The sequence below is a fragment of the Notamacropus eugenii genome, chromosome 2 (assembly GCF_028372415.1).
Source record: "Notamacropus eugenii isolate mMacEug1 chromosome 2, mMacEug1.pri_v2, whole genome shotgun sequence".
NCBI lineage: Eukaryota > Metazoa > Chordata > Mammalia > Diprotodontia > Macropodidae > Notamacropus > Notamacropus eugenii.
The window spans coordinates 306,378,745-306,394,738 of NC_092873.1; the positions used below are offsets into that span (position 1 = coordinate 306,378,745).

Sequence of the window (15,994 nt, forward strand, 5' to 3'; positions counted from 1 at the left end):
GGGTTGTTTAAACCGAGACAATCCTAGAAGAATGGAATTGTAGGTTCCTCTGGCTATTTACAAATCATCTCACAGAAGCAAGAATCTCTACTTTGTATTTGCTATTAATCTGAGCCCAACATACAATGATCGCTATAGCTTAGGGTTTAGCAACTGTGGGACAATAGGGACACAGATTTTTGTTGTTCTATTTTTTTCAGTAGTGTTCAAAGCTTTATGACTCCCTTTGGAGTTTTCTTGCCATTTCCTTCTCCACCTCATTTGACAGATGAGGAAACTGAGGCAAACAGGGTTAAATGATTTATCCAGGATCACATAGCTAGTGTCTCAAGCCAAATTTGAGTGTGGTAAGATGAATCTTTCCGACTCCAGACTCATGCTGTATCCACAGAACAAACTAGATATCTCTAAAGTAGGACCTGAATCTGTTCTTGTCCTTGTTTACTAGGTCAATTCCAGGTCCAGCTGGGCCTCCTGGCCTCTCTCCTCAAGAGACAATATACCTGTGGATATTGTGGAATTGAGGAAGAACATCTTTAGATTTTTGTCTACAATTAGGTAGCCCAAGGTCCATTGGTATGTATATCTGGGTCATAGCCTTTGTAGATGAACAATGACCAGAGCCCAAAGGTGAATTACAGGAAGAGAGCAGACTGGATTGCATTTGGGAAATTACATAATACTTTTAATTATTCTGAGTTGCTCCGCCACACACAAACCCTTACCTTCATCAGAGGAATAAAAGATTTTTTTCCCCAGTTACCAGTTTTACATTCTAATCTTAGTTGTGTTGATTATGACACACTAGAAATCTTTGTGATCTAACTTCAATTAGACCCTCTCTACATCAAAGAAATCTTTTTACTCTTCCTTAATGGATTCTCCCTCTTATTCCTCAAAGTGTCTGTTCTATATTTTCTCTTGTTTCCTTCAATATTCCATGGCACTCCCTTAGCTAAGGGAGTTTTACTTGAACTGAATAAATAGAGGCCTCTTGTCTTAGTTGAACTGAATAAATAGAGGCCTCTTCCATTATCTTCTTTACAAATTCCATCTCTCTGATAAAAGTTGGCCTTTACCCTTGACAAAGGCCAGTGCCTCTATATTTACCCTTAATCCATCCCTTCTTATCTTTTCTAGTAGATTGTTCTCTTAATCTTCCCTCTTTAATTTTCAATCTCTCTCTACTTAAGGGTTCAATATATTCTCCCTGCACACATGAAAGCATCTCTTCCATTCTTAAAAAACAAAACAAAAAAACCCACCTTAGTAGAACTGACTATATTCGCAAGCTTTTTGTGCCACACTTTTATCAAACTCCTTGAAAAGTTTGGCTTCTGGCCTTATTACTAAAATTTCTTTCTCTAAAGTTACCAAAGTCTTTTTAATTGCTAAATCTGATGCTTTTTTCTGATCCACGTTCTTTTTGACTTCTTATGATCATTGGATGCTATTGACCACCTTCTCCTCTTGGTTCTTTCTCTTCTCTGGGATTCGGTTATAATGCTCTCTTGGTTCTCCTATGTAGCTTAACTTACCTCACCTTATCCTTCTTTGCTGGATCATCTTCACTCTAGGTGTTCTTTAAAGCATCATGATGGGATCTGTTCTCTATGTTCTATTTTATTATATCATTAGCTTCTGTGGTTTTAATGATCTTCTCTGCATATGATAATTCCCATATTTGTATATCTTAGTTCTGGTCAGTTTTCAGAATTCTAGTCATGAATTGCCATGAAGATTGCCATACTAAGCCATTCAAACTGGATTTCCCATAGGCATCTCTAACTCAATGTTTCCAAAGTGATGACTGACTCAAGTGGAAAATCCAAAGGTTTTATGAGTTTTGAGAAACATGATTATGCTGATAAGACAGTTGAAGAAATGAATGGAAAAGACATCAATGGGAAAAATGGTATTTGCAGTAGGGCACAGAAGAAAGTTGAATGCCAGGCTGAATGAAAATGGAAATTTGAGCAGCTAAAACAGGAGAGTAGCTGCTACTGCGTTGGGGCATGGATCTCTATGTTAAGAACCTGGATGACACCACTGATGATTAAAAATTAAGAAAGGAATTTTCTCCTTTTGGATCAATTACCTGTGCCAAGGTGATGCTCAAAGATGAGTGAAGTAAAAGATTTGACCTTGTCTACTTTTCTTTGCCTGATGAGGCTACTAAAGCAGTGATAGAAATGAATGGTTGCATCCTGGGTTCGAATACTCTGTATGTTGCACCTGCACAAAGGAAAGAAGAAAGAAAAGCCCACCTTACCAACTGATGTATGCAAGATATTGCAGGAATCAGAACCCTCCCTGCCAGCAGATCATTAATCAGTTTCAGCCAACTTCTGGAGGGTACTTCATGCCAGCCAGGCTCAGAATAGACCTCCTTATTATGCTCTCAATCAAATAAACGAGATAAGACTAATCCACCATGGCAACAACTTGGGAGAACTCAAGGATTCCAAAGAGTGCCAAATTCCATTTTCCAATCTGGCCCACACCCAACTCTTCACCTGACTCCAGCCAGGTTTCTTGTGGCCTCCTACTACATATCAGCACATGGGAGTGCTCACTGTTGTGCAAAACAATAATTTAGTGGGTCTGCTGGTAGAGATTGAAAATTTGAAGTTGTTTTACATGCTTGAGCCTCTAGAATCACTCCATTCAAAGGTGGAAGAAATTGTTGAAAGAAGCTGCTCAGGAGATGGCCATGGTTGCTGCTCCCTCTTAGACCAGAAAAGTCAGATACTCTGAACTAAATAAATAGCCCCTTCATTTGATGTTCCCTCAACATGTAGAGACAGAGATAGATAACAGAGGAAGCTGCTGCCATTTTGTATGTTTTTTCTTTGGGAAAATAAATTTGAAAGGTCAATTCTTTAAAAATCTAAATGTTTTTCATTGGTCAAAATTTACAGGTGTCTTATACATGGCCTGGACCATGTTAACTTTTAATTTAATTTTTCTCTTCTAAAAACCTTTTCTGACAATATTTTTTGTTTTAGTCTTATTGGGAATAGGTTTTGTTTGAAATATCCAACTTACAGAGTCTGAAAGAGTATTTAACAATAAAGAAATAAAACTTAAAAATCCACCCAACTATGTACAGACAAGATACATATAGGAGAAACTGGAGGTCGTGTTGCTTATTGATTGAGTTAAAATAGCCGGTAATCCATAGGACAATGGAAAGATAAATGGTGCCTGTATGCACATAACAGTATCTTACTAACAATGCTTGTTATCCAAAAGTGACATAAACATATGCAAATAATCACGTATATTTATAGTACTGATTTGGTACTGTATCCAGTGATGCAGATTATGTCCTATCCATGACTGCTCCTCCTTTTCACCACTTGTCCATAAACTCTTATACAATTGCCATCAAAAAGGTGTTCTGGGAGCACTCTGGCTGTCCATCTGTCATTCTTTGCTTTTGCTAAATGACCAGCCTGTCTCCTGTTCTACTGTGCTAGACAATTCCTTTATGATCTCTTTTACAGACAGGTTTCAATTAATGTGAAAAATGAATCTCCAAAAATGGTTACATGTGTTTGAATCTGCACCATTCAAAGTTATAAGTATGTAAAATACTGGTTGAATTGATTAAACAATTTGTGAAGCTGGTGAAAATGTGACAAAAATTTGAATAATGAAACCATTTCAGATTTATTGTTTGCTCTAATCAGAAGCTATATGTAGATAACTCATTCCCACAATGTGACTTTCCATCACCCTCTGTGTGATAGTCATTTTGAATTCATTGGAAGTCATTGTGTTCCATTCTTTGCTAGCATAAATATATCACCCAGGAAATATATCATAAAAAAGGGTGATGGGCTGCTTCTTTAGAAATAACGTAGCCTGAATGTTGTCCTGGTAATCTCTGACTTAAAAGTCTTTCATCATATTGAATATCTGTGCCATGGGGGAATTTATGGAACAATGTGGCCATGAATGCCCATATTCATAAAGTCACGGGCAAACTGAGGTATCGATAAGAAAGTATGAAATATTAGAATATCTTGAAGGTCCAAGCCACATCAACTGACACAGTATATTTTTGTTTTAATCCATAAAGCAAACAGAAATAGGATGAAAATGCTTATTTCAAAGTAAATGATAATATCTGTTTGAAATTATTAGTTTAATTTTTGCAATTTGTAATTATTTGCAGAGACAGCAAAAATTATACTAAATTAAAATTTGATTTGCAACAGTTGATATGCTTGATTTTCCTAGTATTAATGAAAAATTTTTTAGAATCAGAATTGTGTCCTTTGATCACCAGGATTTAGTGTAGAAGTAAAGAGGGAAAACTCATCATTGGGCAGGTACTATTGCCAAAATGTAAATTACATCACAACAAATTTAGTCCATCATGTGACTCATCTGCATTCTTCTGGGAGATATTAGGTCATGTGACCTCTGATGTTGGCCAGACAATCACATTATTGAGGAAATAGCTGTATCAGAGTTACTGGCCTTTTGGGAGGGAAGAGTCATTTAAATCTGTCACAATGAATGTACAATGTTTTCCTAAAGGAGCTGGATGTCAACACAGAGGAGGGGCTAGCTCTAGAGTGGGAATCTGTCCATATGAATACTTCTTAGTTTGCTGATGTTGCTGAAACTAACGCCCTTGCCAAACTACACATCTAAATGGCTGTTCAGAATAACATGTATCTGTGCACAACTGTGATTCCTCTGGGTTGATTTGTAGATAAACTGGGCTGGTCCTCTTAGCAAGATTGTGAAGAAGGTTAAGTTTGTCCTAGTTGTTCCTTTTTGTGCTTATTTCTGAGGGTCATTTAAGCCTTTCCCCTTTAGAGGTGGAAATAAACCAATAAAGAGCAGTATGAGGTACTGCTAGGAAAGGAGTCAAAACATTGGACTCTGGGTTTTCATAGTCATAGTCCCATCAGTTGAGTTTGAAAAGAAGTAAGGTAGAGAGAAGAAATGCAGAAAGGTTATAAGGTTGAAAATTCTGAAGCCCAGAGAAAAAAACCCAATTCTTTTAGTTAACACAAATGTACATGTGTGTTTGTGTATGTGTAGGAGAGAGATAGACTGATAGAGACAGAGAGACAGACACAGAAATATACACAGAGAGAAGAACAGTAAATGAGCTTAAAATTTTCTCAGATGTGTTTTTATATAAAACAAATCTAGGTCATGTGAGCAATAATATGGAAAACTAGACATCTTCTCTGATCCTCAAGATATCTCAAACTTCTTTAAAACAGAAGTTATGAGTTCCTTATAAAGTAACTTCATCTATCTCCATGGTCTAGATACCTGAACTCTAAAATAACATAAAAAAAACAACCTACCCTGACCTTATTCAGCACCTTTCCCACACTACTCACACTCCTGGCACAGAGGCTGCACTAGCCAACCCAAGGACCCAACACATGGCTTTTCAACAAAATTTAATCCTGTATGGCACACCAATTCTCTAGGCTGCAGAATTTTGTTCCATCACAAGAGACAACTAGCACCTTAGCAGCACTCCAGGGGCAGAAGCTTGTTGGAGCAAGAGGTTAGCCATTGCAGTTAGTGAACCATGATTTGTGCTGTAGAATACCTCTATAGAAAAGCAGAAAAACAGAGGAAAAGGGGCAAAAAACTAGTGTGGACTTGAAACAGAGCTCAACAACATCTCTAGATCCCCTCTTCCCAGAACCTTGAAGATTCAAACTACAAAAATCAACTCTATAGCACCAATGCAGCAATAGCATAAACTGCCAATTTTGGGTCAAAAAACTGAGAAACAGGAAATGGTATGGGATCCTGGGAAAGGACAGTGTGTGTGTGTGTGTGTGTGTGTGTGTGTGTGTGTGTGTGTGTGTGTGTTGGGATGTTGGGGTATGTAGCACTCCACTAAGCCTGAGAAAAAGAGTTTACTATCCAAGATTCATCCTGGCAGCAGTTGAGATTCCCAGATCCCTCAACCCACAAACTCCAAAGACAGCTTCAAAGGTCAGTGAGAAAGCTTTTTCACCTGAATGAGAAGGGAGCAGGGTCCTTCCCTAGCCCTGCCCCCAGGTAGCAGTGGCAGCAGCAGTGGCAGTATCCATTTTTGGAGATCTTGGCCCAAAGATCCTGGGGGAATTGAGCTGCTAATCTGGGTCTCAGCCCACAGTGGAGGCCCTGGGATGAGGAAGAGTGCTGGCATGGTGGAGCTGGTGGAGACTCTGGAAAGGGAATTCTACTTGCAGATTTGGGGCAGAAAAGTTTTGATAGCTCCCAGACAAGAGCACTGGTCAGGAGAGGAGTAAACTCCTCTCCCTTGATTGTGCCACCATGAAGGAACTTAGAACTTACAGGTCCCCAGAGTATAGCTTCCTCTTGACAAAGGCCTCAAAAGTCAAGTAACTGGCTGGGAAAATGCCCAAAAGAGGGAAAAAAATAAGACTATAGAAGGTTACTTTCCTGGTGAACAAGTATTTTCTTCTGTCCTTTCAGAGGAGGAAGAACAATGCTTACCATCAGAGCAAGACATAAAAGTCAAGGCTTCTGCATCCAAAACTTCCAAAATAAATATGCAGTGGTCTCAGGCCATGGGAGAGCTCAAAAAAAGAAGAGTAAGCAAGGTGGAGGAAAAATTGGAAAGAGAAATGAGAGCCATGCAAGAAAATCATGAAAAATGAGTCAACAGCTTGTTAAAGGAGACCTCAAAAAATGCTGAAGAAAATAATACCTTTAAAAATAGATCAATTCAAATGACAAAAGAGACCCAAAAAGCCAATGAGGAGAAGAATGCTTTAAAAAGCAAAATTAGCCAAATGGAAAATGAGGTTCAAAAGCTCACTGAAGAAAGTAGATGTTTAAAAATTAGAATGGAACAGATGGAAGCTAATGACTTTATGAGAAACCAGGAAATTACAAAACAAAACCAAAAGAATGGAAAACTAGAAGACAATGTGAAATATCTCATTGGAAAAACAATTGACCTGGAAAATAGATCCAGGAGAGACAATTTAAAAATTATGGGACTGACTGAAAGCCATGATCAAAAAAGAACCTAGACATCATCTTTCAAGGAAAACTGCCCTGATATTCTAGAACCAGAGGGCAAAATAAATACTGAAAGAATCAACTAGTCACCTTCCAAAAGATATTCAAAAAGAAAAACTCCTAGGAATATTGTAGTCAAATTCCAGAGTTCTCAGATCAAGGAGAAAATATTGCAAGCATCCAGAAAGAAACAATTCTGGTATTGTGGAAACACAATCAGGATAATACAAGATCTAGCAGCTTCTACATTAAGGGATTTAAGGGCTTGAAATGGAATATTCCAGAAGTCAAATGAACTAGGATTAAAATCAAGAATCACCCACCCAGCAAAACTGAGTATAATACTTCAGGGGAAAAAAATGGTCATTCAATGAAATAGAGGACTTTCAAGCATTCTTGATGAAAAGATCAGAGCTGAATAGAAAATCTGACTTTCAAACACAAGAATCAAGAGAAGCATGAAAGTAAACAGGAAAGAGAAATCATAAGGGACTTAGTAAAGTTGAATTGTTTACATTCTTACATGGAAAGATAATATTTGTAACTCTTGAAACTTTTTCAGTATTTGGGTAGTTGGAGGAATTATACATACACATACATATGAGGATGCACAAATTTGGGATATCCACCCCAAATATTAACATGGACTATCTGTGCCCAATCTGTGGTAGAGCATTCTGAGCTCATATTGGTCTGATCAGCCACAATCAGACACACTGAAGCTTTACTTTATTATAGTGATGTCATTTTAGTCCTCTTCAAAGATGAAGGACAACAACTATATATGTGTGTGTGTGTGTGTGTGTGTGTGTGTGTGTGTGTGTGTATGTACACAGAGGGGGGGTGAGTTGAATTGAATAGGAAGGAATGATATCTAAAAAAATAAAATTAAGAGGTGAGAGAAGAATACATTGGGAGGACCAGGGGAGAAATAGAAGGGGGGCAAACTATCTCTCATAAAAGAGGCAAGAAAAAGCTTTTCCAATGGAGGGGAAAAGGGAAGAGGTGAGAGAGAAAAAGTGAAGCTTATTCTCATCACATTTGGCTTAAAGGGGGAATAGCATGTACACTGAATTTGGCATGAAAATCTATCTTACACTACAGGAAAGTAGGGGAGAAGGGGATAAGTAGGGTGGGGGGATAGTATAAGGGAGGGCAAATGGGAGGAGAGAGTAATAAGAAGTAATCAATTTGGGGGAGGGACAAAGTCTAAAGAGAGAATAGAATAAATAGAGGGCAGGATAGGATGGAGAGAAATAGAATTAGTCTTTCACAACCTGACTATTATGGAAGTCTTTAGCAAAACTACACATATATAGCCTATATTGAATTGCTTGCCTTCTCAGTGGGGATGGATGGGGAGGGAGGAAGGGAAAGAAGTTGGAACTCAAAATTTAAGGAATGAATGTTGAGAATTGTTTTTGCATGTAACTGAAAAATAAGAAATACAGGCAATGGGGTATAGAAATCTATTTTGCCCTACAAGAAAAAAGAGCAGATGGGAATAAGGGAGGGTAGGGGTGTGGTAGAAGGGAGAACAGATTGGGGAAGGGGTAATCAGAATGCATGATGTTTCAGGGTGCGGCAGGGCAGAGATGGGGAGAAAATTTGGAACTCAAAGTCTTGTGGAAATGAATGTTGAAAACTAAACATAAATAAATAAATAGGTAAATAAAAGATAAAAAAAAGAATGTGAGCTCCAAAAAAAAAAATTTGCTTCAAATATTTTCCCCACCATTGTAGTTCATATCGCTGTTCATTAATAGCAGTTTCATTTGATGAAAGTCAGACATTCTGAGACAGCCTAACGTTAGTAGAAGAAAGCACAGGTGATCACTTCTGTTACAAAATGAAATCATACCCGCCTACCAGTCAGTCAGGGAAGCAGGCAGATGGAGTCTGGACATCGGTGAGCCACTCCACCCTCCGCGCTCCGAGCCCCGGCAGAGCCCTCCAAAGTGATTCCTCTCCCGACGAAGGGGCCAGCTGCCGAGATGTCGACAGGTGGGCCTTCTGTTTCTGGTGCTGCCTCTGGCCGTAATCGCTGTCTTCAGCAGGCACAAAAGCAGGTAGATGGGGTAGTGGACATTATGCGAGTCAATGTGGACAAAGTTCTGGAGCGAGATCAGAAACTTTCTGAGTCGGATGATGGTGCTGACGCCCTGCAAGCAGGGGCTTTCCAGTTTGAGACGAGCGCGGCCAAATTGAAGAGGAAGTATTGGTGGAAGAATTGCAAGATGTGGGTGATACTAATTACTGTCGTGATTGTCCATCATCATCATCGTCATTGTGTGGAGTATTTCTTCATGAACAGCCAGTGAAACTTAGGCTTGTGGTTTGAGAAACGTCATCAAGTCTTTTGACTTAAGTCTGCTGTATTATCAAATTTATATGTAAATATAAATGTTATATATAAAGCAAAATTATTTTTGTTGATTAATATAAAGTTCAATTTATAGGAAATTGCCTTTTTAATATATATGTAATACATACATATATATATACATACACACACATACATATACATATCATACTCCTAATTAGAAATGTCAGTAGCCCAGCTCACATGTTGTACAGTGCCTTGATAAACTCCCATATGGGCTGATGAAGACTTCCTAAGTTCCGGAGTTTCATGACTTGAATGTAATGTTGCCATTGACTTTCAAGAAACAGGGTTAAAAAAAAGGTTGTTCAAGCCTGCTTTCCTCTTCACATGATCTTCATGTTTTCTAATTCACATTTTAAACCAATGAATAATCAGATGTACAGTATGTGCCTTCCTGAAAGAAAACTAAACTACTGCTCAGCACAAATCTGCCATGTTGAACAGACTGTGCCTTATTTTGAGATTTTTCTGATGCCTTATCAAATAACCCACTATCCTTTATAAACACTCCTGAATGTTTTTCATTATATTTCATGTCAGATAGTGATAAAATGTGTTGGTGTGATTTGTGTGATTCACCTTTAAAACATTGGCAAAAAGACTTCTGAGTCATTGGTGATGATGTGTAAGCGGTAGTGTGGATAGTGCCAAAATTTCTATTTTTGCCAAAACATTAAATGCCAGTAAAGATTCTCAGCCTGTTCCAGAAAATGCCAAATGGGAGTCCAAGTTCCAGAAGAATTAGAATATTATTAACATTGTGTTCAAAGTTTGGCCTCATAAAATCTTACCTTCTTCAAAGCACTTTAGTTACTGTGTTTCTGCTTGTGTTTTTCCCTAACAAGGCAAATGCAAAGTGAAGTGGAAGCTGTCCACTCCTCTGCACCTCCTCCATGTTCTCCATCCGACAGTTTGCAGTATCAGCAACCACCTTTGGCATGTCCCTGAGAATTAGGTTGGTGCACCAAGTCAGACTGCCCATGACTTTGACTGACAGTTCTTGGCACCAGTTATGGCTGGTTGTATATTTTTCTTGTCATTCCCAGTTTTCCCTCCATTCCCAAATCAGACTTCTAAATTATGCTTTCTTGTTGCCTGTTGAGGTGGCCAGTGGCACTTTTTACAGGGGAAAGATGCACAGGAAATCGGAATTTTTTCAATAACAAAATGCGTCCAAAGGGTTTCTTTGGAAATAGCTAGTGTTATTTATTTATTTATTAGTTTTTTCAGATTTCATCCATCACTCATGTATCAGTTACCCTTCTAAAATACACTGTCTCTTTCTGTGTGAGAGCACATGATCTGAACAGAGGATCAAACAGATAGACAAAATAGCCACAGGAGTTCTTAGGGCAAAATAGAGATCTCAGCATAATGTTACTTATTGTTCTGAAATTGCAATTCAGTTGGTTGCATCTAACATAACAAAACTTGTGACATAAAGAGCAAATGAGAGTTGAGTTCAGTTTTCTTAAATGTCTGTTCCTCTGCTATCACTGAAATGTTTTATATTTATGTAGAAACAGCTTGTGCTTTGTACAGCTGAAGCAGGAGAGCGGCTGTCAGTTTACCAAGTGTCACCAATAACTTTGCAGACACTCCACTGTCTGGTTGTAACTCGAACTCTTTGGTGCTCCTTCCTTTGCCTTAGCATCTAACCCACAGTTACTGCCTTAAAGCAAGAATGCTTTGCTTGTCTCTGACCATGTGTTTAAACTGGGTCCCTCCCCTACTGTAATGTGCTGAATAAAATGTTTATGGATGTAAAAAAAACCCAAAACCCAAACAAAACAAAACAAAAAAGCTCCAAATGAAATCATATACAAATAGTTGCTAGTTCTAAATAATTTACATAGTATTTGTGCAAATATAAATGTTTAGATACATGAAGTATTGCTATTTCATTATCTCTAATGCCTTTAAGCATAATGTAGTCTCCTCTATTATCTCTTTTAACTCTTTTTACTTATCTGAGATTATGATTGCCTTTTTGTAAATTGCTTGAGATACAACTAATCCAATGCTTTATTTTAACCCCCTGTGAATCTTTGTATCAAATTCTTTTCTTATAAACAACATATTGTTCTATTTTGCTTTTCAATGCATTCTGCTACCGCCTCCTATTTATGGGTGAGCTCATTCCATTCACATTCATGGTCATGAATGTTAAATGAATTGCCCCTTTCAACATTAAAATTATTTCCTCTTCCTTCTTCATATGTTTTATAAAGAAAAAGGTAGAGAAAATAAAGGAAATGGGACCAATAGCTACTGAACGCAATTCCCATATCTGACAAGTGCTTATCTAGCTGCTATTTGAAGATTTCCTATGAGGGTAAAGTGCCACTTCCCAAGGAGCCCATTCCTTGTTTGCATGATGATAAGTCTAAATATGCATTTTTTCAGCTTGCACACAGTATTCTGGTTCTGCCTTCTGGGGCCAGATAGAACAAATTGAATCCCTCCTTCCTATGACAGCCCTTCAGATTACTTACAGATGTCTAGCATGTTTCACCTAGCTCTTGTCTTTTCCAAGCTAATCCCCAATTGTTTCAAGCAGTTCTCATATGTCATGGACCCAAATCCCTTTACCATGCGGCTTGCCCTTCTCTGGATGGTCTTCAGGTTATCAATGCTATTCCAGAAGAGTGTTATGTTATTCAGAACTGAACGTAATACTCCAGAGAAGTTCTGATAGGTGCAGAGAAAAGAAGGATAATTGCCTTCTTCTTCCTGTCAGCTATGCCTCTCAAAACAACCCCAAACTACATCAGCTTTTTTTATTGACACATTACATTGCTGACTCATATTGAACTTCCCCAAAATTACCATATCTTGTTCAGACAAACTATGATTTAACCATGCTTTTCCCAACTTGTCTTTGTAAGGTAGATATTTTATGCTCAGGTATAAGATTTTACGTCAATCCCCAGTGAATTTCTACTTATCCAATTCATGATAATTCCTCTCAAGATTTTGTTTTTCAACTCTGCCAGTTATCTGGCATGTCAATTATTCCTCCCAGCTTTGTATCATGTGCTCATTTGATCAGCTTGCCATCTATAACTTTATTCAATAAGTCCCTGACACAAATAATGAGTTGCATGGAGTCAAGGACCAATCCCTGGTTGTATGCCATTGGAAACCACCTGACGTGTTGATATTACCCCATTAACAAGTTTTTGAGTTGGACTATTCACCCAGCTCTGAATCCATCCAAAGGCATTTTCATCTACTCCCTATCTCTTCCTCTTTTCTGCAAAGTTGTACGAGATCTTTATCAACTGCTTTGCCAATATTTAAGTAGACCATCTATAGCACTTCCCTAATATCTTTGTTTAGTAATGCTTTCAAAAAAGGAAATGGGGTTAGTAGGGCATGACGTGTTCTTGAGGAAGCCATGATAGCTCTTTGTAATCACTGCTTCTTTTTCCAGATGTTAATTAACCATCTCTTTCATGTTCCCTGCCAGAATTTTCCTAGGAATTAAACTCACTGACCTGTAGTTTTCAAACTCTGCCTTCTTCCATTTTAAAAAAGCAAAACAAAGTATTGAGACATTTGTTCTTTTCTAGTCCTGTGGTACCACTCCCATATTCCATGATCTTTCAGATACCATGGACAGGTATTGAAACAATTACATCAGCAAGTTTTTCTGTACTCAAGGATATAGCTCATCTGCAACAGATGATTGATGTAGCTAGGTGAAGCAGGGTCTGGAATCATGGAGACCTCAATTAGCATCAGATACTTACTAGCGGTGTGACCCCTGGACTGTTTCCTCATCTATAAAATGGGGACAATAATCATGTCTAATCTACTTGACTCAATGGCTGATACATAGTAGGTTCTTAATAAATGCTTGTTTCTGACTTGCCTTGCTTTGCCTTGTTCTTCCTCTGATTTTAACCCCAGAAGGAAAGATTGGCTGCCTCAGGAAGTAATGAGTTTCTTCTCTTTGGAAGTCTTCTAGCAAAGACTGGAAAATTGCTCACTTTGTGAATTCTTTTTCAGGTAAATGTTGGAATGGATGGCCCCTAATATCCCCTATAACTTTGAAATTCTATAATTCTGTGACCTGTATGGAGTTTTTTTTTTAATCTTCATACTAGGAAGGCCTCTTTCTCTTTCTGGTGAACTATCTCCACTTCCTTCTTTGTCCCCGTAATTTTGATCCTACTCTATTTAAAGGTTAAACTTGAAACCTTTCTCAGCATGTACCCAATGCAACTCCCACTGCTACTTCAAGTAAACTTAAGTTTAGAAATTATGAACTTATAGCAATGCCAGCACAAAGACTGTGTCAATGGATCAATGAAGATTTGGGACATGCAGAATTCATACATCAAGAGAATATACTCCATGCTATGCAGTAGATACAGTGGAGAGGAAAGGGATCTATTCCTCTGGTCACATATTCAAACATAGCTGCTACAATCAGTGAAGGGTCATTTGGTACTTGAAGAAGAAAAGTCATGTTAATAGGAAAAAAAATATTTTTAAATGATTATAAGCAGTGCCAAGTTGCAGAAGAGGAAATTGTTATCAGCCTGGTTGTGAATAGATCAAGATGAGAGACTTTGAAGTCAGAAGAAACCCTTAGTGGTTAAAACTTTGAAATCAGACCTCTATCCTTCATGGAAAGAATACGGAACAATAAGCATAATTCATAGGATACAGTAGTTAATTCATTTTGGTAACTACTAATCAAAAACATTTATTAAGTGCTTATTTTATGCCAGGCTGTAGGGCATGCAGAAATGTATGGCTTTATACTAAAAGACAGGGTGAACAAAAGGGTCTCTCTTAGCAGCAGAATTATGTCCTCCTACTCAGTAAGGTAGTGATATTAGTCTATCCTTGAGGACTCTCTTGGCTATAGTTGCTTTGAGAAGTGATTCTTAAGGTTGAAGCCAGAATAAAAGGGTGTACTCTAATTAGTTTTACTGAAGTCTCCATCCCAATTAGGCCAGTGATGCCTGAAACTTCCCATACAAGTACCTTTCCCAGGGTTTTCCCCAGCTGTTGGAATCCTCAGTATATATACATTTTGTTACCATTTTGTGGTTTGCCTGCTCTCCCATGCTCCCCCAATTTGACCCCAGATAGTCTATGTATTTTGGAAGCATATGTGAAGTGATGGATGCCTTCAAGGATGTTACATTCCAATGTGATGGGAAATAATGCAGGCACATGTAAATATATACAAATTCAATACAAAACAATTAATGGGAGGGGGTCTGGTAGGAATGGACATTGGAGACACGAGTTGAGGATCGGCCACTATTGCTGGAAGCAGCATTTGAATTGCACTTTGAAGGAAACTAAAGCTCCTAAGAGACTTAGGGGGGGAAAGAATACATTGTAGGTGAGGAAAACAACCTGTCCAATACACAAAAAATGAAAAAGAATAATTGATGTGGACTTTAGTGCAACTCAGTTCTTCTAAGTAAGTGGGACGTTGGATTGGATAACTTGCTATGGAACTGAGTGCATGCTTAGGACCCTTGCTAAATGACATACTTGCCCTAGAGGATTGTGATGAATCACTTTGTCCCTGTGATGGGGGTTGTGTCAAAGACAATTAGTGACTGAACCAATAAGAACTGCCCCTCCAGTAGACCAGACAAAAGGTCAAGGAGATAACCTTTTAGGAACCTCTTTCTTAGGACACAGTTAATGCCATTTCTTTCTTAGCCTGATGGGTAGACTTGGTAGTGATGGTGGTTGGGGAAAGTGGAGAGCATTCCCTTTCTCTATTTTCTCCTTAACAGCATCTGTGATGGTGACATGTACATGACAGTGAAACAGGTACATGGACTAGTCAGCTTAGAACATTCACATACTACAATTTATTAAACCATCCTTCTTTTGTATCCCTAGAATTTAGTGCTTGGAACTTAGTAGGAGCTTAATAAATGTTTATTGACCAATTAATTGATGGGTACCCACTTTGTTTCTAGTTCTTTAAAATCTAATTTATTTCTTAACATTTGCTTCAATTATTTCAGATACTCTCATAATCCTTTTGGACAAGTCATTAAAAAGCCCTCTGAAACTATACTTTTTGTGGGAATATTCTCTTATTCTGGCTTTACTTCTTTGACTTCTCTTAATCCGTTGTATTTCTTCATTGTATTTGGTGTTTTCATATGTTTACTCATATTTTCAGCTTTAGTTCTAGAATTAGGATTTTGTGCTTGGATCAGATCAATACCTTGTGGTTCTCTTAGGTGGGCCACATAGGTCTTATTTGGTCCTGCCTTCTCTGAAGCCTGGATTTCATTGCTACTGCCAATATGAATGGTTTGTCTTATAGACTCTGCCTTCTACCTCAGTTTCTGGCTTCCGTAAGTAGTATCTTACAGTAGTGTTTTTAGTATTTTGTTGGTCCATTGTGGGTTCTGCATTCAGTTTCTCTCTGTATACTTCTCTTTGTGATCTATAGTTGGGAGTTGATTCCAACCTTTGCTGCTGTCTCAATGGTCCCTATGTGGGATATGAGAGACCTCACTGATCTGAGGTCTCCTGTACCACTTTCCCTCAATTTGGAGCCCAGAAATTCAGTTTTACCTCCCAGTC

General features: G+C 38.2%; 1 protein-coding gene and 1 pseudogene across 1 annotated transcript in view; one reads left to right on the forward strand and one right to left on the reverse strand.

The window, feature by feature from the left end:
- LOC140522998 (uncharacterized) overlaps positions 1 to 15,994 on the reverse strand; it is a 40,499-nt gene that overhangs the window by 6,637 nt on the left and 17,868 nt on the right. Inside the window, exons 3-4 of the mRNA XM_072638110.1 lie at positions 8,896 to 9,188; positions 2,099 to 2,235 (exon numbers count right to left, since the gene is read on the reverse strand). Of these exons, the coding sequence (XP_072494211.1) occupies positions 2,099 to 2,235; positions 8,896 to 9,188 (430 nt within the window). The remainder of the gene's footprint in view (positions 1 to 2,098; positions 2,236 to 8,895; positions 9,189 to 15,994) is intronic.
- LOC140527728 (vesicle-associated membrane protein 3 pseudogene) lies at positions 8,997 to 9,411 on the forward strand (annotated as a pseudogene).